General features: G+C 46.3%; 1 protein-coding gene across 7 annotated transcripts in view; it reads right to left on the bottom strand.

The window, feature by feature from the left end:
- Nucleotides 1-25,653, bottom strand: part of NTF3 (neurotrophin 3) — a 104,834-nt gene that overhangs the window by 17,343 nt on the left and 61,838 nt on the right. For 4 of the 7 annotated variants that reach the window (XM_048516233.1, XM_048516232.1, XM_048516231.1 and 1 more), the window contains exon 2: nucleotides 21,157-21,214. The exons of 2 other annotated variants lie outside the window; for them this stretch is intronic. Coding sequence is in view for 1 of the 5 variants with exons in the window: in XM_048516228.1 (XP_048372185.1) it covers nucleotides 19,113-19,136 (24 nt within the window). In the remaining 4 variants the exon portion in view is untranslated. Of the gene's footprint in view, nucleotides 1-19,112; nucleotides 19,222-21,156; nucleotides 21,215-25,653 lie in introns of those variants that run through there. One more of the 7 variants, XM_048516228.1, reaches the window with a different exon arrangement.

Below are 25,653 nucleotides of genomic sequence, written 5' to 3'. Positions count from 1 at the left end.
GAGGATTCATTTGTATGTATACAAGTCCCAGATCCTGTGGCTATTTATGCACTTGTGATACCCTTCACACTGAGCATTCATTCCCTTAGGGTTAGATTCTTGGACACGCCCACATTTCCCCGCTTTCCCGAGCTCGCTGCACCTCAGATCAGAGAATCTCTGTGGTTTCTGAGATCTCTGTAAGTGTGACTTTTTCTCTCCCTCTGCAGAGATAATGAAGGCAATCGACATGTGTTCTGCTTTCTTTTAAGTTTTCTCACTCCTCCTGTCTTTTTCCACCCACACAGCAGCAGTTCCTCTCACTACTCCAGGCACCACTTCAGAAGGATTGAAAGCACTGGGTTTGTTTTGGCGGAAAAGAGGATTTAATGCTGAGGGGCTATCGTGAGTAATAGATTCTTGAAATTGACCTAAAACTTATATTGTCTAGCAAATTAACGCTAGACCAAAGATGGCCCCCCTCTGTAGAGTTCTGTGTGCAACACTGTGCCTGGTGTGTGGGTGGATTCAAGAGGTCCTACCTACCTAGGAATGATCAACATTCAGGTAGCAACTGAAGATCTCCCAGAATTACAATTGATCTCAGACTACAGCAATCTGTTCTCCTAAAGAAAATGGGTGCTTTGGAGGGCGGATGCTAAGGTATTATAGCTTGCTGAGGTTCCTCCTGTCTTCAGATCCTGTCCTCTGCAGGTTATACTTCCAAATCTCCAAGAACTTCTCAGTCTGGCATTGGTGACCCTCTCCTCTCACCCCCCGCCACCTTGTGCCTTCAAAGTCTAGCCATCTCTTCTCCTTGTTATGTTGTGAAGTGGAAAACTGAAAGTTCTCTAACCAGCCCATGCAAGCTATGGATAGCAGTGTCCCAGTCAGGCAGGCACTGTGGTGTCACAGGGACTCAGCTCACTGCCGGGCATAAGCGGCACAAAAGGAGACTGGCATTCCCTCCCTGAGCTGAGCCACCCAAGGGACAATGGGTATATCTCACTTGGGGTGACAAAATACTCCAACTGGCCTTGGCTGGAAGGCAGAGATTACTTCACCCTACCCCGCTCTCAGTCACAATTGCTTCCCAGCCAGCTATTCTCACCCCAGCCTAGTTCCAGCTAAACGTTTGGAATGGAAACACTGGTCAGAAATATCTGTTAAGGGAGAAGGGAGTCCAGGGGGAACACAAGGAGAGGGGGGGATCAAGCCCTTCCTTTCTGCCCTCTCCTTCCCTGTGTCGAATCCAGAGGTGGGATCCAGCAGGTTCTCACAGGTTCTCGAGAGTAGGTTACTAATTATTTGTGTGTGCTGAGAGGGGGTTACTAATCGATGATTTTGCCACGTGATTTTTGCCTTTGTTACGCCCCTCCTCCCAGCAGTAGCACGCAGAACTTGAAGCAGTCTAGCAGGAGGTGCACTGGCATGTGTGGCAGCCTGCGCCTGCGTGCATTCGTTTCCCACCCAAGGACTGGCGCAGCGGCTGCGTCCTTGCCACAGCCCTGCCCAGGAATGCCCCACCCCCAGAATGCCTGGCCACGCCCCCGTTGTGCCCCGCCCAGCCCCATTGGCGCTATGCCACAATTTGAATCCCACCACCATGGGAACCTGTTACTAAAATTTTTGGATCCCACCACTGGTCGAATCCCCCCTTTCTGATTCAGAATTGTGGAGAAGCAGCTTGAAGAAGTTGAGAGAGAAAACATCATTATGCATCGCAAGCCCAGGAGCGGAACCTCTGGGTCTCAGGGGCTGTGTATGGTTCCAGAAAAGTGTTCTTGGGATTAAAACACCCTGAACGCCTTTCTTTTTGTTCATACTTGGCAGTGCAAGCCATCTGCTGATTCAAAAAGACATCTTCGCTGCCCAATATCTTTGATGACTTTGTTTCAAAACCTAGAGGAGCAGATGCTGCCATGCATATGATAACCAGATAGCAGACAGGGGTGGGGGGAAATGAAGCTTTCAGACACAGTCAGAGTCAGGTATAAGTGGATCTCAAATAAAATATATTGCAGGAATGTTGCAGGAGGGGGGGAAAAGCTGCTCCCCACAGGCCTTGGGAATTGTCCGATCAGATTACTGTGCCAACTATCTGTACATTCTGTGCAACCCCAAACAACGCAGAGTGTACACTTTGGCTCGTTTTAATGCTCTACCTAACGCTATGACTCTTGGCAGGTATAATAACACTCCATATGAGAACAGGTTATGTCAATGTAACATGGCCGTTGTTGAGACGGTTCAACATGTACTATTGGAGTGTCCAATATACGAGTCTATACGCTCCATGTACATCTGTCCATTGGTAGAGAGCTCAAACGCTGTCAGGTTACCATCTGTGATGAACTTTCTACTCAATGGGTCCTGTGATCTTGTATGTGAGAATGTTGCAAGTTTTTTTGAGGCACTATTTGGTCAGGCGCAATCATTGTCTACATAGTAGTAATGGATGATATTAATTTATATATTGATAGCGGTTTACAAGAAATTGGTTGTGAACGTTTAACATTGTTTTAATGTATTTAATGTATTTAATGTTTTAATGCATTTTAATGTTTTAATGTCTCAGTTAGTAGATAAATGCCTCTTTTCTACTTTTCTACTAACTCTGTAGTTTATAATGCCAATAAAGGCTTTGGAATTGGTTAAAATATATTGCGGCTGGATTAAACTCTGACCTCTCTTTTTTTCTTTTGTGGCCATGTTTGCTCACAATTCTTTGAAGCTACTGAGGATTGAGGATTCCATGCTATGAACTGTATTAAAAGCACACCAAGAAGTACTTTCCTGGCAGATGTGGAGAGAAAAGAGACAGTTCAGAGGTGGGACATAACTCACAAAAATGGGATGCGCAGGTAGCCCCACCCTGCAGCCATTTACAGTCATGGCTAAGGAATTTCCATGACAATCGATTGTCACGGGAATTAATGCATGAGACAAGATGAATTATGACAAGGATGGGGACACGGGAGCCTTAATTTCGGCAGTTTGCCACTCGGAGGCAGGAAGTGGATGTTACGGAGGATTATCTGGACTATACGGAGCCATTTCAATCTACTTTCAGGATTAGCTTTGATACTGGGACTTGCATAGTTGCTGGGAAGGTTGGCCATTGATAGGAGAGAAACAGCACAGTGTGGGCTTATTTGAGATAAGAGGACGTATAGGGTATAAATACTGTAATTAATGAACAAATAGAATTCTCCTGGACTTCTCTGGGCCTTTGGATTCCATCAGCCACGGGGTCCTTCCGGATCACATGTCAGAGGTAGGCATCTGGTGAGCTATGTTCCAGCAATTTGATTCCTAACTGGCCAGCTGGGAAACAATAGTTTACCCCCTTTTTCTTATGAAATATAATGTCCGATGAGGTCCCCATTCAGTCCCACATGTCGTTCAACATCTCTATGAAACTACCAAAGGAGGTCATTTGGAAGTCAGGGTATACCCTACAGAATTTTTTTCCTGCCCGGCTTGATATAGAGGCTTTCCCCACTACAGAAGGGAGCTAAGGTTGACTCGATTCCCTTCAGTGGAGGGCGATTCCAGGCTGAACATAAGAAAGAGCCTGCTGGATCAGACAAGAGTCCATCTAGTCCAGCACTCAGCTACTCGCAGTCCATCTAGTCCAGCACTCAGATGCCTTTGGGAGGTCACATGCAGGATGTGAAAGCAATGGCCTTCTGCTGCTGCTGCTGCTCCCGAGCACATGGTCTGTTAAGGCATTTGCAACCTCAGATCAAGGAGGATGAAGATTGGTAGCCATACATCGACTTCTCCATAAATCTGTCGAAGCCCCTTTTAAAGCTAAAATGTTCCGTGCTGGGACTAGACTACAACTGTCTACTTCCATGCTTGACAAGCCATAATAGATATGTACACACTATCCTAGAACTGTTTTGCCAGGAAGCAACAGAATTAGGAATTGGAATGTCTGGTGTGTCCAGGAAGGCATTATGGGCTGCCAATTCTGTGTAACTCCAGTCTGGATGATTTTTGATGTTTGGATGATTTTATCTTGTTTTATTTGTGAGCTGGCTTGAACAAGCTGGTCTCTGAAGAAGTGGTACATAAGTCATTTAAAGAATAACAGACAGATGGTGGTTACACCTTACAAACAAAAAAGGGTTATTCCCACTTACTGTCCCCACAGCAACTGAGTTGGCCCCCTGGAACCGAGCTAAGCGAGCAGGATCATCTTGGTACCTGTTTAGCTCCTGGATCGTGATTGGCGCTTGTGTTACGGCGGGAAACGGGAGCGTTTTTTTTTACAGTTTTTACAGTTTACAGTTACATGCGCTTTCTGCCCGCCACGACTTTCCCGTTCTGCACATGCCACAAAAGCGGCTCGTGATTGGTTGAATGGATGAGATGTCGTTTCAATGCTTCCCCACTTCGAAGCGGTATCAACCTTGTTCCGACAGAAAAGTGTAGTTCATAACTGCGACAAGGATGTCGCAGTTCTGAGGGGGGGGGGAACTGAGACAAAACAATGTTGAGCTCGGTGGCAGTGGGGATTCACTGAGGCGAACCTAGGTAGAAACCAGTTCAACTCTGTCAGTGGGGAAAGCCCCATAGTGGGCATTCTAGTACATAAACCCTAAGTTCTACACAATAAAGACACACACACATCCATTTTATCTAACTGCTACTTAGAGAAGGAAGCTCTGTGAGTGGCTGTAGCAACTGTCAGAGCTGCTACAGTCACCCTGAAGCAATACGTGTGGTCCCAATAATATTCCAAGGGACTAAGAAGATCAGCCACCAGGGATACCCAAGATAAGTGGGCCCAAATGTGGAGCATTCCTTGAAGTCTTTTAGCTCCAGATTGTGGTAAACTTCAGCTGGTGGGATTGGAAGTGTCTTTTCACCAGCGTGTTAGGAAGTGACAAAGTTATCTTGCTAGAAGCCTGCCAAGCCGCAGAATCAATACAGCTCATATGGCTTGCTGCTGCATCCAGTGCCGTCTAGCGTTCCCATTTCCCCCGAACAGTGTTAGGAAGCTCATTCATTCCAGAGCTCAGCTGCCATTTCTAACGAGGAAAGAGGGGCTGGTCCCAGGACTATTGGAAAGGACAGCTCTTCTTTCCTGCATCCTTTCTTTCCTTAAGGTTTTGCCTCCGGTAAGCAAGAATGGTTTTATAGGCAAGCCGTTAGTGGGGTAGTGTGCCATTGCTTTCCCCAGCTGTTCTTTACCCCCTAGCTAGGTGATAGGTACTCATTTACCGACCAAGAAATGGACATCTGTCCTGAGTTAACCATGAGCCAGCTGCCAGGATATCTGACCCGCAGGGGGATCAAACTCCTGGCCATGTGAGTGGCAGCACGAGCACTTAACCACTGCACCACACGGCTCCATGAGGCTTGCAATATGGCAATACAATCCTCCTCAGCAGGTCAGCTCAGAATCCTACTCATGTCTATTCAGTGAGTCTTACTCCCAGGAAAGATGACACAGAGAGCAGAGCCTGAAATTCCATTTTTATGGCTCGATTAGAAGTCGTGTAGCTTGGAACGTAGCCTGCTGGAATATCTGCATCCCAAAGTTTTAATTTTGTTTGAAAAGTTGTATTTATTTCAGTATTGACCTCTGACCAAAAGCCACTAATGGATCGGCCTGTTCCACATCCTGGGAATTAACGTCCCAGAACTATCTTGCAACATTGCACATAATATTCTCAGGCTTCCTTCAAACTGTCCTTACAATCAGTTAGAGCATCTGACTGCAAACGGATTTCAGACACAATTGTTTTGGGTCCCGGCTGTGAAAGGACTTAAAAAACTTGTGTCCCATTGGCATCCTGTCGTTTTTAAAATGAAAATGGCTTTCTCCCATTTTCCATTCTTCCTTGCATTTCTGATTTGCAGCAGTTTGCTGACTGGAGCGCTTCTGCAAATACAGCTTTTTGTGGTGGGTTCTTTTTTAGCCTTTAAAAAATACACGGTAAGGTTAGCGCTATAGCATTATAGCACCACAGCAATCCAATGCACCCCAATGCTAGAGATGTAAGACTTCAGAGCTATAGCACTGTATAGCAATTTGTACTATAGCACTGATCTTAGAACGTTTTTTAAGAAGCCAACAAAAACCCCACACTATGTAAAACGGCAGGGGGGAAATGCATGGCACTGTTTGAAATGGCAAGCGTGCTCCAGAGACAGCTTGTAGACAGATTGAAATGAGCTATGTGAAATGTTCGTCCCTGTGTTGCTTTTCTTGGAATTGAGGCAACAACAGGAAACATCCAGGTTAGAATGGTAATCTGAAAGGAGGCTCGGGCCCTTTCTGCACATGCAGAATAATGTACAGCGGAACCTCGGTTTTCATTGCCTTTGGTTTTCATCTATTTCAGTTTTCATCAATTTTTTCAGTGAAACATTTGTCTCAGTTTTCATCGATTTGCAGTAAGGTGCAAGGGTTTGTGGAGAAAAATCACCTGGACAAAGCTGTTGCGGGCTGTTGTCTGGCAAACTTTTGTTTAGCATGACAATGTCTTGCCCTAAGTTTTCAGACAAATCTTCTGGCAGAGGCATCAGAAACAGACCTCTTTGGACAGCTTTCTAATGCGACATTGGTCCACTGGCTCTGAAGCTGGTCCTAGTGTTATTGTTTGTTTCTGTTTTCAGCATTAAACACTATGGCCCCTTCCGCACATGCAAAATAATGTGTTTTCAAACCACTTTTCACTATTAACTGTTTGCAAATTGGATTTTAGTAAGCATTCCGGCATTTAAGCTTCCAAAGTGCTGAGCACATTGAAAGCAGTTTGGAAAAGTTGCATTTATTCTGCATGTGCTTGAATGAGCCTCACATGTTTATTCCTAGCAAAAAAAAAAATGTGTTTTTGGTGATGGGTTGTTTGGAGTTAGCTCTAGAAGAGACTCCAATTGGATTTACATTGATTCCTATGGAAAAGTTTGCCTTGGTTTTCATTGGTTTCGGTTTTCATTGATTCTTTTCGGACGGATTACCAATGAAAACCAAGGTTTTTCCTGATGTTTAGGTGGAATCTCTTTTCCTTCCCCTTGAACCCATTACTCCTGGTCCTAGTCTTTGCAGCAGCAGAAAACAAGCTTGCTTCCTCATCAACATGGCATCCCTTCAAATATCTAAACAGGGCTATCATGTCACCTCTTAACCTTCTCTTCACCAAACTAAACATCCCCAGCTCCCTGAGTCTCTCCTCGTAGGGCATAGATTCCAGACCTTTTGCTGTTTTGGCTGCCCTCCTCTGGACCCATTCCAGCTTGTCAATATCCTTCTTGAATTGCGGTGCCCAGAACTGCACACAATATTCCAGGTGAGGTCTAACCAATGTAGAACCAAACCTTCATACTTCCACATATGGGGTGCTGGATTTAACTGTCGACTTGTGATGGGGACAGTCCTGTTTATATAATGCTTCTCTCTCCCCTTTTGACTGCAATCTAATGTGAACTTAATCTACTTGAATAAATGTTAGTTTTACTTTTGCAATATACTTTTTGGGAGATTTATTTTCTGCACGTAATATCATGTTTCCTTGACTGGGTAAACTCTGCTACATTAACCAAATATCCCAACAGAAAAGTGTCCATCATTTCCAACAATAGGGAGAGATGTAATTTACCCAGCATATCTGTCTCCATTAAGAGATGAATTTCCACCGCCAGGAACATGTCCCGTGGGAGTGGGTGGGTGAAGCTCTGTTTGCCAAAAGTTTGGTTCGCTGTCAATCTCATCTTCACTACTCTGGGGGGATTTCTCCATGGAAGAGCACAGCTTTGAAGACAACTGAAATGAAGTAGACCCAGGCTTTCTTCGCTGAGGAGATGGACATCTTTTGTACATAGAGACTTCTACCCCAGCCAAAAAGGGGGGGGAGAAAGTCTTGGCTTCCTGTGAAGAGCAAGGTAAGAGAGGGAGAAGAAGGAATGCAGAAGTAGCACATGCAGTCTAGCCCAGCTGCTTTTAAAGAGCCGTCCCATGATGACCTGGGGCACAGCAATTAAGCGTGCACGATCATGCTGAATGCTGCCACTGTACAGAAGTCAAACTGCTCGCAATCCTGTTTGTGACAAAATCATCAAGGTGGCGCATTGCCAGGTTCTCCCATGCCATCGGCGCAGGAGGCTGAGGGTGGGTGGTGTTCCAGGTTGGGAAACTTCTGGAGATTTGGGCATGAGGCTAAGGGAAGACAGGGGACCCTATGGCACAACCACCAAAGGCTCAATCTTGATATAGAACAATTTATGGCTCTGATGCAAGGATTTTAGCCTCAGAATGATCCCTCACAGCATGATATGCTGGTAGGGATGATGGGTCAGCAGAGTCCCATGATTTTGGCATGAATTATTAGAACCCTCTAATACACAGGTGTCCAAGAGTACAGGCCCTCCACATGTTATGGACTACAGTTCCCACCATCCCCTGCCAGCATGATGCAGCGGGGGATGACTCGAACAGCCAGTCCTCTGGAGAGAAACCCTGTGGCCAAAATCGGCACACCTATCTCTATACAGGTGTTCTGTTTTTCTCCAGGGGAAAATTGGATTCTCTCTGTGGTCTGAAGATCACTGCATTGTAGGATAACCTCTTGGCATCAGATAGTTAGGATTATATTCTCTGACTGCCTCTGCCAGCATTAAACCTAATGGCCATGCCAAATGATTTGGATTAGGTCCATGAACATCTGAGGCCAAATTTTCACCTGTCTTAGGGCAGTGGTGAGAACCTTTGGCACTCAGATGTTATGGACTACAATTGTCCAGCCCCTGCCAGCACAACCAATTAGCCATGCTGGCAGGGGCTGATAATCCAGTCAACTGGAGTTCACTCCCTGCAATTCTAGGGGAATCCCTAGATCCCACTTGGAGGCTGGCATCCCTATCATGGTGGTCAGAAGTGAGGCACTGTAAATGTTAAAAGTGTGTGTGTGGGGGGTGGGTGGAATTTGAAACAAGGTAAGTTGGAATGATCCCAAGAGATGGTTTTGTTCAGGGTTTCTTCTCTATTCAAGCAGCACAGCCAGAGAGACTGTGGCTATTTATGCCTCTTTACCCCTGCTGTTTGTGTTGCAGTGGATTTTTCCTGCGGTTTTCTGTTTAGACAGGGATTCTCCTGCTTCAAAGGTCCCTCGCCAAGCCAGTGAGCCATTTTGCCCACCGCCGCTTCCTTCTCCTTTCTGCGCAACCTCCATTTGGGAAGGCTGCCGGCCACCTTTTTTCGTTTTGGTGCTGTCTTTAGTCTAGCATTAATTCAATAGCTCATGTCAGTTTTACATCAAATTCAAGGGCCCATCACTGGAGCATGAAAATTAAAGAAAACAAATAGCCCTTTTGATCCTTCTGAAGTGGCGGTCGAAGGCGGGAAAGAGTGAGAAAACCCTAGGAAAGCAAAATGTTTGCGGATTCTTTGCGAAAGGCGTGAAAAAGTCACGCTTTCGGAAACCACAGAGATTCTCTGATCTGTGAGTGTGGTGAGTTCCAAAGAGGGGGAAACGTGTGCAAACCTGGGCATTCAACCTGAAGTGACTGTACACTTAATACAAAGGAGACCACAAGTGCACAAATGGCCTTTAGCCTCCTAACAGTCCCAAAAGGTGATGACTCACTCAAGTCTACAAAGCCTAATAGAGATTTGACCCTGGGTTTCCTTACACTGCAGCTGGTGCCCCATGGCTTTGAAAGTATATTTCCACTGTTGGCTTGCAAAATCCCTCCCATGCAAAGAGGAAGGGAAACACTGAAAGAGATGATGGAGGGAAGGAGAAATAACATAGGATTCAGTCACTACGGGGGGAAAAACTGGTAATTTTTTTCTCTCTGTGCCCCAAAAGCACTTTGCTACCCCTAAGCAAGAACATTAATTAATATCCCTTTGATCCTCCTTTTTGTTTTGAAGTTTCTACATTCAGTTCCTTGTTCTTTTTGCTCTTGAAATCATTATCACATTTGTTATGTTTCTGGGTAACAAAGTCCATATGATGAATTCCCGTTGCATGATCTCGTTTATGCTGAGCTCCGGGGTTGTCTTATTTCTTGGGTTAATGGTTTGATTAGATTCTTTAAGTTTGGAAATGATGTTTGACTGACCGCAATGATTTCTCTTCCTCTGGCAAACAATCCTATCCAAATCTTCCTTGGCATTTAGTGCATCACCCAGAGTGGTTCCATATTTCCTTCAGTGTTTGTGTTTGCTAACAAGGACACCCGTATTCCCGCAGCAAACATGTAAAATATCACTAACAGATGTGTGCACTAAAACATGTGTATGCTTGTGTCTGGGAGCCCTGATTGGCCTGTAGCCCCTTCCCCCAATGTGTGTACAGTGGTGCCTGAGGGTCAGCTTCTGACCTTCACTCAAAGGGAAAGGAATTCCCCTGCAAATTTGGTGTACTTCCAGAACTCACAATACTGTTAAACTGCCACTCCTGAAGGGCAAATAAGAATCTCATTCCAAGCGGGAGGGGGTAGGGGAGAGACTGGGACTTTAACTGGGGTCATGACAGTAACCCCCTTTCCTCTACTCTGCTTCCCTGAACACCACCCCCTCCCCCAGCAGATATAAGTATCTGCAAATAAAACAAAATAGCCACAATAAATGTATTTTGTTTCCTCCTGGAGATTAATGTACTCTGAGTAGTAAATCTGGGTAAAAACCTCTTCTCTCAGACCTGTGACCACAATTTGAATCAACTCCTCCTTTCTGTGGCTGCCTTTGATGGGGCTGATAATATGGCAGCCAACGTTCAGGTGCAACTTTTAGATATCACGGAATTACAACTGATCTCCAGACAATAGCCCCCCCTGAAGAGAATAGTTGTTTTGGGGGCATTACACCCCACTGAGGTCTTCCCCAAACCCCTGCCTCCACCCACAAATCTCCAGGAGTCTCTTAGCCTGTAGTTGGGCACCCTAGGATAACCTGCTGGATTTCCAGTACTATGTAACATAAGCAAATAGATAGAAGTTTTTGCCCCTCCCACAACAACAGCCATTGGAGACAGTCATAGGCAGAACTACCATGGGGTGGGGGGAGAGAAACGCCCTGGGCACAGGCATGGGGAGGGCGCACGGAGAATTGCTCCCCCACCCCTCCCCTCAAACTGCCCCCATGGCCCAGAGCAGTTTCCGCAGACTGGAGCTGCCTCCGTGGACAGGAGCAGGCTGCTCCTTTAACTTTTAAAAGCAAATGAGGCATAGGTGGGGAATTTGAGGTGCTGGGGTACATTGGCTTAAACATGGCCCTGGGACACTGTGTTTCCTGGTGACACCTGAAAGGAAGTCTCAGCTATAAATGCTGGAGGAGACCCTATGGAGAATGAAATTGGGAATAAAGGGTGGTGTTTTATAGTGGTTAGAGGATTTGACTAGGATCTGGGAGGTCCGGGTTCAAATGCTCCACAGTCTTTCCTGCCAGTGCACTGTTTCTCACTTTTGATTCTCCTTTGAGACAGGCAAATAATTTCCTGCCTGAAGCTTACCTCCTTTAATATAGGTTTATGGTTTGCCAACCTCCAGGTAAAAATTTGAAGATCTCTCTGCTATATATAGGTTGATCTCCAGATGGTCAAGATCAGTTTGCCTGGAGAAAATGGCCACTTTGAGAGCGGGACTCCGTAGCATTATACCCCACTGAAGTCCCTCTGCTCCCCAAACCCTGCGTTCCACAGGCTTCACCCCCAAAATCTCAAAGTACATCCCAACCTGGAGCTGGCAAGCCTAGTGCATGGGGTTGCTGTGAATGAAAAACAGAACACACTGTTTGGGTCCCACGAGTGGAAAGGTGGAATATAATAAATGTAAACCCTGAGGAAGGCAAAAACTGCTCCTTACTCCACACATTGGTAGCCCCAATGTCTGTCTACTCCCTGCTCACTCAGCTGTGCCCCGGAGAGCAGCATCCTTCCTTAGCCTCAACACACACCCACTTAGCACGCCCCATTGGGAACACCCTGCCTCCTTTCAATTCACCATAGACAAGACTTAGAGGCTCCTGCAGATGTATTTCTATCATTCAGCCATAGATTTAATAGCCTCCTCTTTCCCAGCCTAACGGCTCAGGCTCAGAGCGGCCAACAGTCTTTAAAAAACAACAATATTAAAAACAATCAATACATTTAAAATATCAACAATAATAAACATTTTTCATTTCTATCCCCCCAGTGGCATGAATCAATAGATTTCAACAACACAGCCCTGTAAGTGCCACACAATGGCCAACTGAATTCCCTCCTGAGCTCATCTCCACCCCCACCTATACTTGAAACGGGGGCGGGGGCAAAGGGAAGTGTAGAGTGGAATGTGACAATGGCCAACAGGAGTTGGGAAAACCATCAAGTCTCAGCTGAAAATGAAGCCCCAGGCACCTCACCCTTGCAAGGCCCTGATGAAACCCTTTAAAGTGAAAAGAACAAATGGCCATACTTATCGGGCAAGACAGTTTTGTACTTCACTCGGGATTATATGCTTTCCTTGTACCCCATCCTAGAACCACAACAACAATGAGTGAGGATGGCCCTCAAAGCAACTGTCTCTTCTTGTTCCTCTCCTAAACATTCTTGCATTGTAAGAATCACCAGCACATCGAAGTTGTACTTTTACTCTTACCTTTTCAAAAGTTAATTTTTACCTCCCAAATGTTGCCTGAAAAATGATGCAGTCCCAGTTAGTTAAGGAGTCCCTTCCTTAGGTGGATATAGCTCCTGCCTGTTCAAAATTCTATCCATTTTTTTGTATATGTTCTCCTTCAGAAGTACATGACCACCAATGGGCTGGGTTGTACAGGATTCCTTCTAACTGCTTATTATTACATACATGATATGTATAGGAAGTGTGTGTGTGTATAAATACACACACACACACACACACACACACACACACACACACACACATATAGGTGATATATGAATTTCTTCTCCCCTATGTGAAGTAAAGAAAAAGATGAAGAGATAGAGGAGGAGTGAAAGTAAAGCAAGAAAGGAAGTCTGGGATTTATACCACTCCTTTTCTTCTGTCTTGTAAGGAGGACTGCATGGGCTTACAAATTCCTTTCCCTTCCTTTCGCCACAACAGTTACCTTGTAAGAACATAAGAACATAAGAACAAGCCAGGTGGATCAGACCAGAGTCCATCTAGTCCAAAGCTTTCTTGCTACTCTTTAGTGGGCCCACCAGGGTGTGCCTTTGGGTAGCTCACATACAGGATGTGGGGAAAGCAATGGCCTTCATGTAGCTGTTGCCCCTAATCACCTGGTCTGTTAAAGGCATTTGCAATCCTCAGATCAAAGAGGATCAAGATTGGTAGCCATAAACTCGACATCACTTCTCTCTCATAAATCTGTCCAAGCCTCCTTTTAAAGCTTATCCAGGTTAGTGGGCCAGCACCACCTCCCTGTGGCAGCATATTCTAAAACTACCAACTTCACACGCTATGGAAGTGAAGAAGTGTTTCCTTATTAGTCCTAGATTCTCCCCACCCCCCCAGCATTTTCAATGAATGCCCCCTGGTTCTAGTATTGTGAGAAAGAGAGAAAAATTTCTCTCTGTCAACATTTTCTACCCCATGCATAATTTTATAGACTTCAATCATATCCCCCCTCAGACGTCTCCTCGAAGGTAGGTGAGTTATGAGAGAAATGTGAGTAGCCCAATGTCACCCAGCAGGCTTTGTGTACAGTAGCAGGGAAACAAATCCAGTTCATCAAATAAGAGTCTGCCACTCATGTGAAGGAGTTCTCCAGAATAGAGTCCACCACTCTAAACCACTGCACCAAGCTAGCTCTTGATGCTGGTTTTGTCTGCTCCCTCAATCATTCTCTTCTGCCAACAGGTGAAGCCTGCCTTGAACCACAAGGAAAGACAGGACATAAATAGTTTAATAAATTACATAGCTTAATAATAAACAATAGGCTTTTTGTGTTGTCTGATGTTACCTCAGTAACCTTCACTAACTTCTTCATGCTCATGTGTTTCATGAAATTTGCTGCCTTGTGGACCCTCAGTTGGGTGGAAAGGCAATTTCAAAATATTTTATATAAAATGTGCGGGTTTTTTTCCACAGGTTTCTTTAATGAAAATTAATTCGGGGAACAGATTTTTTTTCCCAGACAAAATAGCAGTTGTAAGCAAATGGACTGAGAATTAAAGACGTCATGTAGTCTCAAAGTATTTTTTTTTAAAGGAACTGATACTTGATCTTTGAAACAGGTCAATCATGCCTGTTTCTCAGAGACAACTTACGTTAAATGCAGCTCTCGCTCTCTCTGGCCCTTTCCGCACGGGTGGTAAAGAGCGCCCCAGGGACGCTAAAATGACAGCTGCCTCCTGGGAGCGAAGGGTCTACTCACACGGCCGCCAAGCAAAGAAAGCCTCTAGACCTCTGGAGCGTGCAGCACGCTGCTTCCTAAATCACAATTTCTCCCCTAGAGCCAGGTTTTTTCAGAAGCAGCCGCTTCCGGGGCAACCGGCTGCCATGTACCAATGGCAGCAGCTGGAAGGCGTCATTTCCCCCACACGTTGACTGCCTGAACATCTTCCGCTTTGATTATTTTTGCTTGAAAGTTCATCACAGGAGTGGGGCCAGGGGACATGCCCCCCCTCTGGCCTGCAACCCAGATCCACTCACACCTTAGCTTAGGGATGCGTGTCCCTTCGGCTCTCATATGAGCAAGTGCCGGAAGCCAGGAGACAAGGTAAGTGTTCAGCGACAGCGCAGCCTGTTCAAAGGCTGTGCCGCCGCCTGCCGCCCTCTCGGGACCGTCAGTGCGAATGGTCCCGGGGGGGGGGTGCATCGGCATTGTTTATGCCGACGCACCCCTGCACTGTTTCAGTGCGGAAAGGGCCACTGAGTTTGTACAAATAGGGGCTGTTCAGCTTCATACTGCAGATGAGGGTCTCCCATGATGGAGAATTCCTCCATACAAATAAATACCTGCACATAAAAAGCTCATCAAGTCAGAGGCCAGAGGCATGTGGGAACAAGCTTTCCCGCCTGCGAAACTCTAGCTCAATGAGGAACAGTGTGCACATTTTTGCAAAATTTGATTAAAAGTTTTAGGCGCTAGCAGTTTTTTGTCAAATTCCATTTGTGCCGCACATTTATTTACAGTGTTTGGGCCGCAGCTGCTTGTTGTCTTGCTCAATTTGAGCAAACAAACAATGCCTGGAATGATGAAACTGTTTACTCATAAGGAGTACCACTCGTCTTTGGGTTTCCTTGACTCGCAGCCAATGTGACTTACATAACCAGTCCGCAGAGTAACGCAGCTGAATTCTTAAAATACTTATAGTCCCTGTGGAGAATTAATTTAAAAAAACACTGAAAAGGGATTTGAACAAGTCGGCAGAGACTGAGTCTATGTCCATCCATGCTCCTTTAACATTGTTAGAATCTCCATTTCTGAATTAGCTAGCCATAGGTGCAAAAGAATCTTGTGTGACTCTGGACAGCCAATGTGGTGTAGTGGTTAAGAGCAATGAATTGTAATCTGAAGAACCAGGTTTGAATCCCACCCCTCCACATGAACTTGATTTGTTTCCCTACTCCTACAGATGGGGCCTGCTGGGTGACCTTGGGCTAGTTACTACTCTCTTCAAATTCTCTCATCCCCCCTGCCCTCCTTCACAAGCTGTCTGTTGGGCAGAGAGGAAGGGAAAAGGAATTCGGAAGCTGCCTTGAGATTCCTTATGGGAGAAAAAGGTAAAGTACACATCCAAACAACAATAACAACGCCCCCCCCACCCCCCCGGCTATTTTATGTTAAAGAAAATAAATGGATCAACACTTCTAACACATATCAATTATGGTGTCTTTTCCGCAATGTTTGGCAGTGATATGTCCATAATTGACAGTACATGTTCACATGCCTCTCTCTCATTCTCTCTCTCTGAGTTGGAAAGGCCATCTGGTCCAACCGCACGCAGCTAATCCAAAGCTTGAACATTCTTCACAACTGCCTGCCCAGCCTGTAGTCAGGGAGAGCCTTTGGGGAGGTTTTCTTGCAGAAGATGGACAGCTGTCTCTCAGGAGTGTTCCAGCTTTGGATTTCCTGCACTTGCAGAGTGGAACTAGACCATCCCCTGTCAGCTCTTGGCCTCCATGAGAAAGAGGCACACATACATATACATAGGCACAAAACCACACACATTTGCCTAGGAGCAGCAACTGACTGGGATGTCAGTACACATGTTCTCCTTATGTGTCTGTGGCAAGCATCTCCCTTTCAGACTCCAGACTATCGTCCTCTCAGAAACTTGTTGGGTCAGACTGCACACAAACCACTTTCTCCAATAGAGGATATGATGGAATATTCGATCATACATCCTGACTCCAGGACACTGGGCGATCTGTGCGCTATGACGGTGTTTTCTGCACACCCACTCTCTATTCAGCTGTGTTCCTGTCAGAGATGCCTTTGGTGAGCCTCTGGAAAAGTGAATCGTGAGGCGAGAGAACAGAAAATTGCACCTCCAGAGCTTCAGGGCAGGGAGGAAACGTGCTACTGAAATGCTGGGTGTGAATATCTGTCTCCTTGACTCTCGCCAAGTCTATGAAGCAAGAGAGAATCACTTCTGCCCGGGCCATCCGGCAGACTCATGATACAAGAACGACGACAAAAAAAGTGGGTTCCCGTTTATACAACATCGTTCTTCCTGATGTCACAAAATATTTGACAACGCAAGCAGTCGGCTGATTAACACGCCAGCTCCTGCTCTCTCATGCTACTTGAATAGCAAGCGGGTGTTCTTCCAGGATGGTTCGCTAGCCTTGACAGAATTGAACCAGGAACCAGGGGAGGGACTGTGGCTCAGTCGTAGAGCATATCCTCGGCATGTAGATGGTTCCTGGTTCGACTCCTGACATCTCCAGTTAAGAAGAAGAAGAGTTTGGATTTATACCCCACCTTTCTCTCCTGTAAGGAGACTCAAGGTGGCTTACAAATTCCTTTCCCTTCCTCTCCAGAGACCACAACAGAGTTCAGAGAGAAGTGTAACTAGCTCAAGGTCACCCAGCAGGAATGTAGGAGTGCGGAAACACATCTGGTTCACCAGATAAGCCTCTGCCACTCAGGTGGAGGAGTGGGGAATCAAACCCGGTTCTCCAGATTAGAATCCACCTGCTCTTAACCACTACACCACACTGGCTCTCCAAATGAGGTGGTGTGAAAAACTTCATCCTGAGACTCTGGAGATCCACTGATAGTCTGAGTAGACAACAGTGACCTTGCTGGACCAAGGGACTAACTCAGTAGGAAGCAGTTTCATCTCAGTTTCATATGCTCAGCTTTCCCACTTTGACCCTATACTGCACCAGGGAAATGTGGCCTAAGAAAAACCCATACATACCCCCCCTCTCTCTTTTTTTTTTGCATCAAAATTCTCTTAAAGAACCAGCAGGGATAATCTGCTGCTTTCTCCAGTTCTCCTGGTCTTTGAGAAGAGAGACCCAGGTCAGCTTGGAACAAACACATCAAGCTTATGTGTAGACCAGGGGTCTGCAACCTGTGGCTCCGGAGCTGCATGCAGCTCTTTCAGCTTTATACTGCGGCTCCGTGTGGCCTGGAGGTTGGACAGTAGTGTGGGCGTGTCCCTCCAGCCCTCCAGAGCAGCGCTAGAAGGAAAGGTGAGTGGAAGGGCCGAACCGCTTTCCTCTCCGGCTCGGTAGATCTTCGGGGCCGTGGAAAACTGGTCCAAATGACTCTGTGGGTGGTAAAGGTTGCCGACCCCTGGTGTAGACCATCAGCTGCGGCAAGACAAGGCACCTCCAGACAAGCTTGGCAAAGAAATGCAATAACCTTTTTTTATTTACAAGGATCATAGGACAGTGGCGTAGCACCAAGGGGACAGGGGGGAAGGCAGGGTGTTCCAGTGTGTGGCAGGGGCAGGCGGGGGCACAGGGCGCACACGAGCCCCGGACACAATTCCTCCCTGCTATGGCTCTGTCATAGGAGCACAATTGTTCTCCCCATCTCCCCCGAACGAGTGGCCAATCTGTGTGCCAAACTGATATCACAGTACACCCTCTCACCAAGGATGTCTGCTTCTTTCCCTGCTGCTGGAACAAGTAGCTCTAATAACAACCTTTATTCCTACTAGCTAAAGAAAGGGTTAACGTTTTGCAAAACCCGGTTTGATATTCCACAGAAGCAGTTATTGATATTCCATTTGCAAATTATACACGGTCTGTATATCATATGGAAACAGAATTAAATATAACAAGAGGTTGGAGAGACCTGTGGACTGCTTTTTGTAGTAAAAGAGTACAAATTCGGCTGGTATTTTTCCTGGAGGCTTTTATGACCTGCAGCCATCAATCAGGTCACACCCAACAGATGACTGTTAAAGAGGAAAGGAAAAACGTCTCCGGGTACCTCCCGAAATCTCTGGTTTGAATCTACCAAACAGGTGTAGGAGCTGGTTCCCCTTTGCCTTCAACTGCCAGGAAAGATAACAGACATTTTTCTCTGATAATTCTCTCAGCTGTCTTTCCATTCTTTCCTTCAATGTTTGAGTCTGAATGTATGCCATACTCCTGGTCAGCACACTTTTTGGCTGTGAGTTAAGACACTTCATGAAGTCCTAACCACCACCGAACAAGAATGATGCTAATCTTCTTCCCAAAATGCCTTAAGCCAAGGAGGAGGAGGAGGAGGAGGAGGAGGAGAAGGAGGAGGAGAAGGAGGAGGAGAAGGAGAAGGAGGAGTTTGGATTTATATCCCCTCTTTCTCTACTGTAGGAGACTCAAAGGGGCTTGCAATCTCCTTTCCCTTCCCCCTTCACAACACCCAGTGAGGTGGGTGGGGCTGAGAGAGCTCTGAAGAACTGTGACTAGCCCAAGTTCACCCAGCTGGCATGTGTGGGAGTGCACAAGCTAATCTGGTTCACCAGATAAACCTCCACAGCTCAAGTGGCCAAGCAGGGAATCAAACCCAGTTCTCCAGATTAGAGTGCACCTGCTCTTAACCACCACACCACATCGGCTCTCTTTTGAGACAACAAAAGCATCATGGCCCAATGAGCTCAGCCTAATTATAGAGAATGTCGGCAGACCAAAGGCAGTTGAGAGAAGGCACCCGTGGCCACTACACCGACCTACTTTTCAAACAGCAAGAATGGATCCATGAGCACCCCACACCTCTTCACCTGCTCTGTAAATGCCAGCTCCATTCCATTCAAGACAAGAGGATCCAAGACATCTGAATCAGGGAATGAGAGACAAGCAGCTGATCTCCTCTCCTGCTCTGGAGGCTTCGCTATGTGAAAAACCTGCCAGAAAGAAGCAGGTCTCAGCTGGCTCCAGGAATTTGACTACTGAGCATTGGAACATCTGGAATTTTTAAGGTTCAGTATCATTCTTCAGTGTCCTTGGGCAGAGGATGGGGGTGGGGGTGGGGGGGGGAAATGGAACAGAGCCTTTCCCAAGCACAGAAGGACAAGGTTCTCGAACTCCACAAGATTATTGAACACCACAAGGAAAGTGATCATGTACAGTGATGTAGGTATAGATTTTTTTTTATGGGGTGGGTTTGGTGACTGAGGGCTTTCCAGCTCTTCCATTCCATGCATTGTTTCAAGCAAGCCGGACATGTAATGGGAGGGGTTTGAACCCGAGGAACCCACCCGCTTTACCTACGTCTCTGATGTGCCCCCATGGTGAGGATGTCCCTTACCCGCTTCTAGTGGAGGACTCCTGCCGATCCTTCCTGGTTCCCACTGTTGCTTGAATGAGTTGCAGGGGGAAACAGGGAAGGGGAAATGGCATTGCATGATGCCTTGACATCATTTCCAGCCAATAAACTAGCAACTGTAGTCAAAAACAGATATTCCTAGGGTTCCTAGAGTGGCACTGGGGTGCAGTGACATCACTTCAGGTTTTCTGGCCAGAAATGTTGCCAAGTTTTTTTTGGTGTTGCCATTTCTACCTTTCTTGCTGCCGGAGCTGTCTCGGGACTGTCAAGGCCTGACAACCTTATCCCACAATGGTAAAACATTCATTTGACCACAACTAGCCAGGCCTGAAAGAGGAAGAAAGCTACGATCCTCCTGCTCCTCAGCTTTAACAATCTGGGATCCTCCTGCTCCTCAGCTTTAACAATCTGGGAACTTGGGCTAGTCACAGCCACATCTCAAAAAGGATATCGAAGAGATAGAAAAAGTGCACAGAAGGGCAACGAGGATGATTGAAGGATTGGAGCACCTTCCTTATGAGGAGAGGCTGCAGCGTTTGGGACTCTTTAGTTTGGAGAGGAGACGTCTGAGGGGGGATATGATTGATGTCTATAAAATTATGCATGGGGTAGAAAATGTTGACAGAGAGAAATTTTTCTCTTTCTCACAATACTAGAACCAGGGGGCATTCATTGAAAATGCTGGGGGGAAGAATTAGACTCACTAAAAGTGAAACACTTCTTCACACAACGCGGTGTGATTGGTGTTTGGAATATGCTGCCACAGTGAGGTGTGGTGATGGCCATACTACAACCTGATGGCTTTAAAAAGGGCTTGGACAGATTTCATGGAGGAGAAGTCAATTCATAAAGGCTACTCTCAATCTTGATCCCTCCTTGATCTCAGATTGCAAAATGCCTTAGCAGCATCTCAGGGTGCTCCAGGAGCTGCAGAGCAGCAGTAGAAGGCCATTGCTTTCTACATCCTGCATGTGGAGCTCCTAAAGGCACTCTGGTGGGCCACTGGCTGGCAGCAGTAATGCTGGACTAGATGGACTCTGGTCTGATCCAGCAGGCTAGTTCTTATGTTCTTATGTTCTTATGGGATCAAGTCCCATTTCAGCCCAGGCCAATTTCCGTATAAGTTATCAAATGATTACTATAAAATGGATGCCTAACATAATCCATGATTTATCTAGTACCTTAGCAACAAATGAATACTGTTTTTGTGCCCCTGGGCTTGTTTTAATGACTTATTTCTTTTTCTATTCATAATTTATTATTTTAATTGTACGGTGCCTCAGACAGGACTCCAAAGAGGTTGGCAAACACCATCTTCTGAATAAGTAAATAAATGCATAATTTTAACTGTCAGCTTCCTACAGAAACTTGTGCGTCTCATATTTTCATCAGTGTTGTACAGGTAATTTCAGAAGCTAACATCAGAGTCACAAAAGCAAAAAACAAAACAAAACAAAACCTTGCATATATTAGTGTTTTCAAAGATCACGATTTCTTACCCTATCTCAAGATTCCGAGGTGTTCACAAAGGCAAAGCTCTTGTTTAACGCCACCTGGCTGGAAGAAAAGCTGAACTAGTAAATAGGAATTGGTCATGTACTAGGCAAATTGCACAAACACTATTACGTTGGGGGAGAGGAGAATCCCAAAATTGTGTTAACTATTTAATTTGTGACATTGGCATATGGCTTCTAATGTCCTCAAAACTTTTCTTTAGCAATGATATCTTAGCTACAAACAGGGAGTACTAATTCTTGGAAATTAAGAACTGATGGATGGCTTCAGCCATCTGTGCAGTCTGATTCCAGGGGCATTGTGGGAACAGTGAACAGTGGGATGGAAATCAAGTCTTCCAGGTTCTACCACCTTATGACATGGACTACATGATCAGGTGCAGAATCGAAGACATGGAAGATCCAGAGCCTGTCTAACAGCACGACCTGAGCTGCAATCTCCACTCCAGCTCTGGACTTCAAAGCATCGCCACCTGGGACTGGGAACTCTTCAGGATGCCCTGAGGCACTGGTGAAAGCCCCTTGACTCTGCATTCCTGCGCTATCAGTCTGCTGTGAAGAGATTGAGTGGAGCCTTTCCCTGATCTTGCCTGTGACTTAATTCCCTGTCTCTGACCATCAGATCATCAGCTGACTCCTCCCAAAATGAAAGCAACTCAAAACTAGAGCACAATGCGAGGGGTTGGCTGGCAATCGTCCACCTGGCTTCAAAAGGAAAGTCACCTGAAATTCCTGCAAGGAACTGCAGCTAACAAGTCAAGTCAGACACTCCTCGTGGTTTAGGGGATCTAACACTCAAATGTGGGATGCCGTGTTTGGAGCAACTATATTCCTACAACATGCCAACGTGGCTGGCCACCCCTAATCGCTCCATTTTCTCTGTGGCTTATGTCACATTGAAATTGGCCTTTTTAACCATACACAGGATAGCATCCCCAGACCTAGGGGTCAGCAACCTTTTAACACCCAAAGAGCCAGGGGTGTGGCCTGGCCCTCCCCAAGCCCCGTTCCCCACCCCAGCCTCCCTCAAGCCCCGCCAACAACAAAATTTCTTCAGCCTTCTGCTAAGCCATGCCAAGTAAGCTGGATGGACAGAGAAAGTTGCAAGGGTGGCTGCATCTCACGGGAGGATCTTTTTCCCCAGCTGGGTGAGGTGACAGTGCAGGTGCCACAGATGAGGGAAGCTGAGAGGAAAGGATGCTGGGATACGGAAGGATGGAAGGAAGGAAGGAAGTGTAGCTGGAAGGAAGGGTGGGAGGAAGGGAAGGAGGAAGGGAAGGGAGGAAGGCAAGGAAGAAGGGAAGGAAGGAGGCATGCTCTGCCGCATCCCAGGTGCAATCTCTTGCCGGCTAAGCCATGTCATTCTCCATTCCACCCAAGCGGGCAGTGATAGGATGCAAAGGCAGCTGTGGACACTTACAATGACGGGTAAGTTGTGACACTTATGACACGGGCGAGCACACCTCCCTTCCTCGGCCTCCTTCCTTCTTCCTTCCTTCCCTTCCTTCCTCTTCTTCCTTTTCTTCCTTCCTTCCTTCCTTCCTTCCTTCCTTCCTTCCTTCCTTCCTTCCTTCCTTCCTTCCTTTCCTTCCTTGCTTCCCTTCTTTCCTGTTTCCTTGCTTGCTTCCTTGTATTTGCCCTAGTCTCCTCTCCTTCTTCCTCTCCCTCTGGGTATCCTTTCCTCCTTCCCAGGCACCAGATGAGTGGGTTTCGCTGTGACAGCATAGAGACAGGCATGATAGCTCAGTGTAGCCGCTCCAGGTTGGAGCACGTAATTCCCTGCTCCTAGACTCACCCCTGACAACCTGTAGAACCAGATTTCTTTTGATTTGCCAGAATTTGTCCTGCGAGAGGGAAAACAGCATCTGTTTACACAAGAACAGAAGTACTGTCAAATGGCCACCGCCACTCTTTAAAATGTTGTATCTGTCTTCACCCTGAGTTGTCTACTACTCCTGCATGACATACCAGTGATTACTGTTTAAATTATACTTCCTTCAAAGAAATTGCGCTGCATGAAGAAAAAAAAACCCGGCCAGGATATGATTTTCAGGTGCCCTTCCTTTTATCCCATATTTATTTGAGTGGGAAAAAGTGTCAGGCAACGAGGAGTCTCGAGGGAGGTGGATTTTCCTTTTAAGACCCAGACACTCTGGCTGTTACATGTACAAAAAGCAGAGCTCTAAACAAATGCCATTCAGCAAAGCCCCTTCCTCCTTCAAATTACAGCTCAGTAACAGAAGTCGGAGCTGGCCAGCCTACATCCCTAACATTCAGTTCCAGTCCAGCCAAGCCATTCATCCAACCCCTATTAAAAAAACATCCATTAATCACAACCCTTATAAAATTAAGTTCCAGGGGTTTCTAAATACATAATCCAGATATAAACTGTAGAGATTTCTGCTGTGTAAACACTATGATCTGTAATGCTTTGTTTCTCACGGCACACCTCAATTTCACCAGCTACCAGAAGTTCTAGGACACCTGGATATCCAACAGCCTCAACTGCAACACTCACAGTTCTTTTAGATGTGGGCGAGGGATCATTGGACAACTATTGGGGAAGGAATGATTTCTATACTATTTAAGCCTTAAATCATCCACGATTTACCCAGTGTCTTAGCAAGAACGGAACAGAGCTTTAGTGAGAAAATGGCCGGACCTCTGCCACCACCCGCACAGTGCCAAATTGTGCTGACATATTGAGAGGAATGGTTCACATATTGCCAATTTCAGCAGAAACGACACTCAGTGCCAGCTGGGAAAGCTAGCAGTTCAGAAGGCAGCTGTGGGCAAAAGCCATCCCCAAATGTCAGCAGACAGTCTTGGCTTACCCTTTCAAAAGAGCTGACGTTTATCCAAAAGTAACAGTGGAGCAAAAGGTTACCCCCCCCCCCCCCCTTAGCAGTCTTCAATTCCACTGGTAGGAAAATCCGTAATCGACTTCAACCCCGAACCATTGGTGCTCTAGAAATCAAACCCAAATAATAGATGTGTGGCCATACTTCTGCTGAAGTCGGGATTCTCTTTGCAGACCTATTGGATGTACAGAGTTTTATGCCTTCACAGATGGTCGGTTGGCCAGGACCGATGAGCTTTGTGGTCTGCTGAGTCACCTTCCTGAATTGAGGCTTTTGAATGAAAAAGATGAGCCCCTTTTGTCAGTCTCTTCTCTCTTCTTTCACTTCCTCCTGCCCACCGGGAAATCCACCATGACTGGAAAGTCAGTTCTGTGGCATCCTCTGAGGTGAGGTGGTTAGGTATAAGATTATTTATTAGGCCACCTATCTCAATAGCCAGCTCAAGGGAACTCTGGTAACACTACTAAGAAGTCTCGTTATTGCTCTCAACTGGGACGGAACACTTAAGAGATGAAGAATGCAAAGGCACACACAGGAAGTCTGCAACCAACATACACACAGAGAACAAGTCCTCAGTGAGCGGCTCATTCCGCACATGCAGAATAATGCACTTTCAAACTGCTTTCAGTGCTCTTTTTTGAAGCTGTGTGCGGAATGAGCATAAAATCCACTCTGCAAAACAGTTGTGAAAGTGGTTTGAAAATGCATTATTTTAGTGCAGCGGAAGTAGGCAAACAGAGCCCCCCCCATACCGGGCCTTTGCCTGATGGGATAAACTGAAAACTGGTTTTTTGAGGGCTCTTTTTGAGGGTATATTCATCACCATGTAGTCTCACTTTTTTTCTCTCCTGCAGGTTCCCAGTCTGATATTCAGCACATGGATTCCACTTTACCGCATCATATAGGACTTGTATAATAGGGTATAGGGTTTTATTTTTTATTTTATTATTAGGATTTTTTTATACCGTACCTATCCCCTCGAGGGTTAAGCCAATCACCAATCGGGCTGGAGATCTCCCCATGGTTGTTAAAGCGATCCTCCAGGTGACAGAGATCGCACCTGGAGAAAAAAAGTGGCAAATAAGCTTCTAGACAATGAAATCTGTCAATGATTATTCCCCAATGAAGTTCTTCCCTCCCTTCTATTCACACTCCTTCAGGCTCTCACTTTCTTCAAAATCTCCAAGCGAAGTTCCCTGTTTAACTCAGCTGGATGCCCTAACAACAGAGCAGAACCAGACTGCTCCCGCTTCTCTTTTAGGTGTCTCTGGATCTCTGTCAGAACTCTTCCATTCCAGCAGCGGCATCTTCCCTTGGTCATTTCCCATTAAATATATACTAGAGTTGCCGGAGGTGTAGCAAGGGGAGAAATGCTACCCAGTGCACTGGGGTGCATTTCTCCGGCTTCCAGTCCTGCCCCCCCATGAACAACACCCCCTCTATCCTGTCTCCCGGAATGCTCCCCCCTGGGTCCTGTCTCCTCCGGGAATGCTCCCCCCGCCATTCCTGCCCCCGAATGCCCCACTCCAGGCTCCCTTACCACGCCTCTCACAGGGATCGCAGGTGCTCAGTGTGTCACGCACCCCTCCTGTCCCCTTGGAGCTACGCCTTTGAGAGTTGC

This window comes from Sphaerodactylus townsendi, linkage group LG14 (assembly GCF_021028975.2).
Source record: "Sphaerodactylus townsendi isolate TG3544 linkage group LG14, MPM_Stown_v2.3, whole genome shotgun sequence".
NCBI lineage: Eukaryota > Metazoa > Chordata > Lepidosauria > Squamata > Sphaerodactylidae > Sphaerodactylus > Sphaerodactylus townsendi.
The sequence above is the reverse complement of the archived record's forward strand: the minus strand, read 5'-3'. Positions and strand labels throughout refer to the sequence as shown.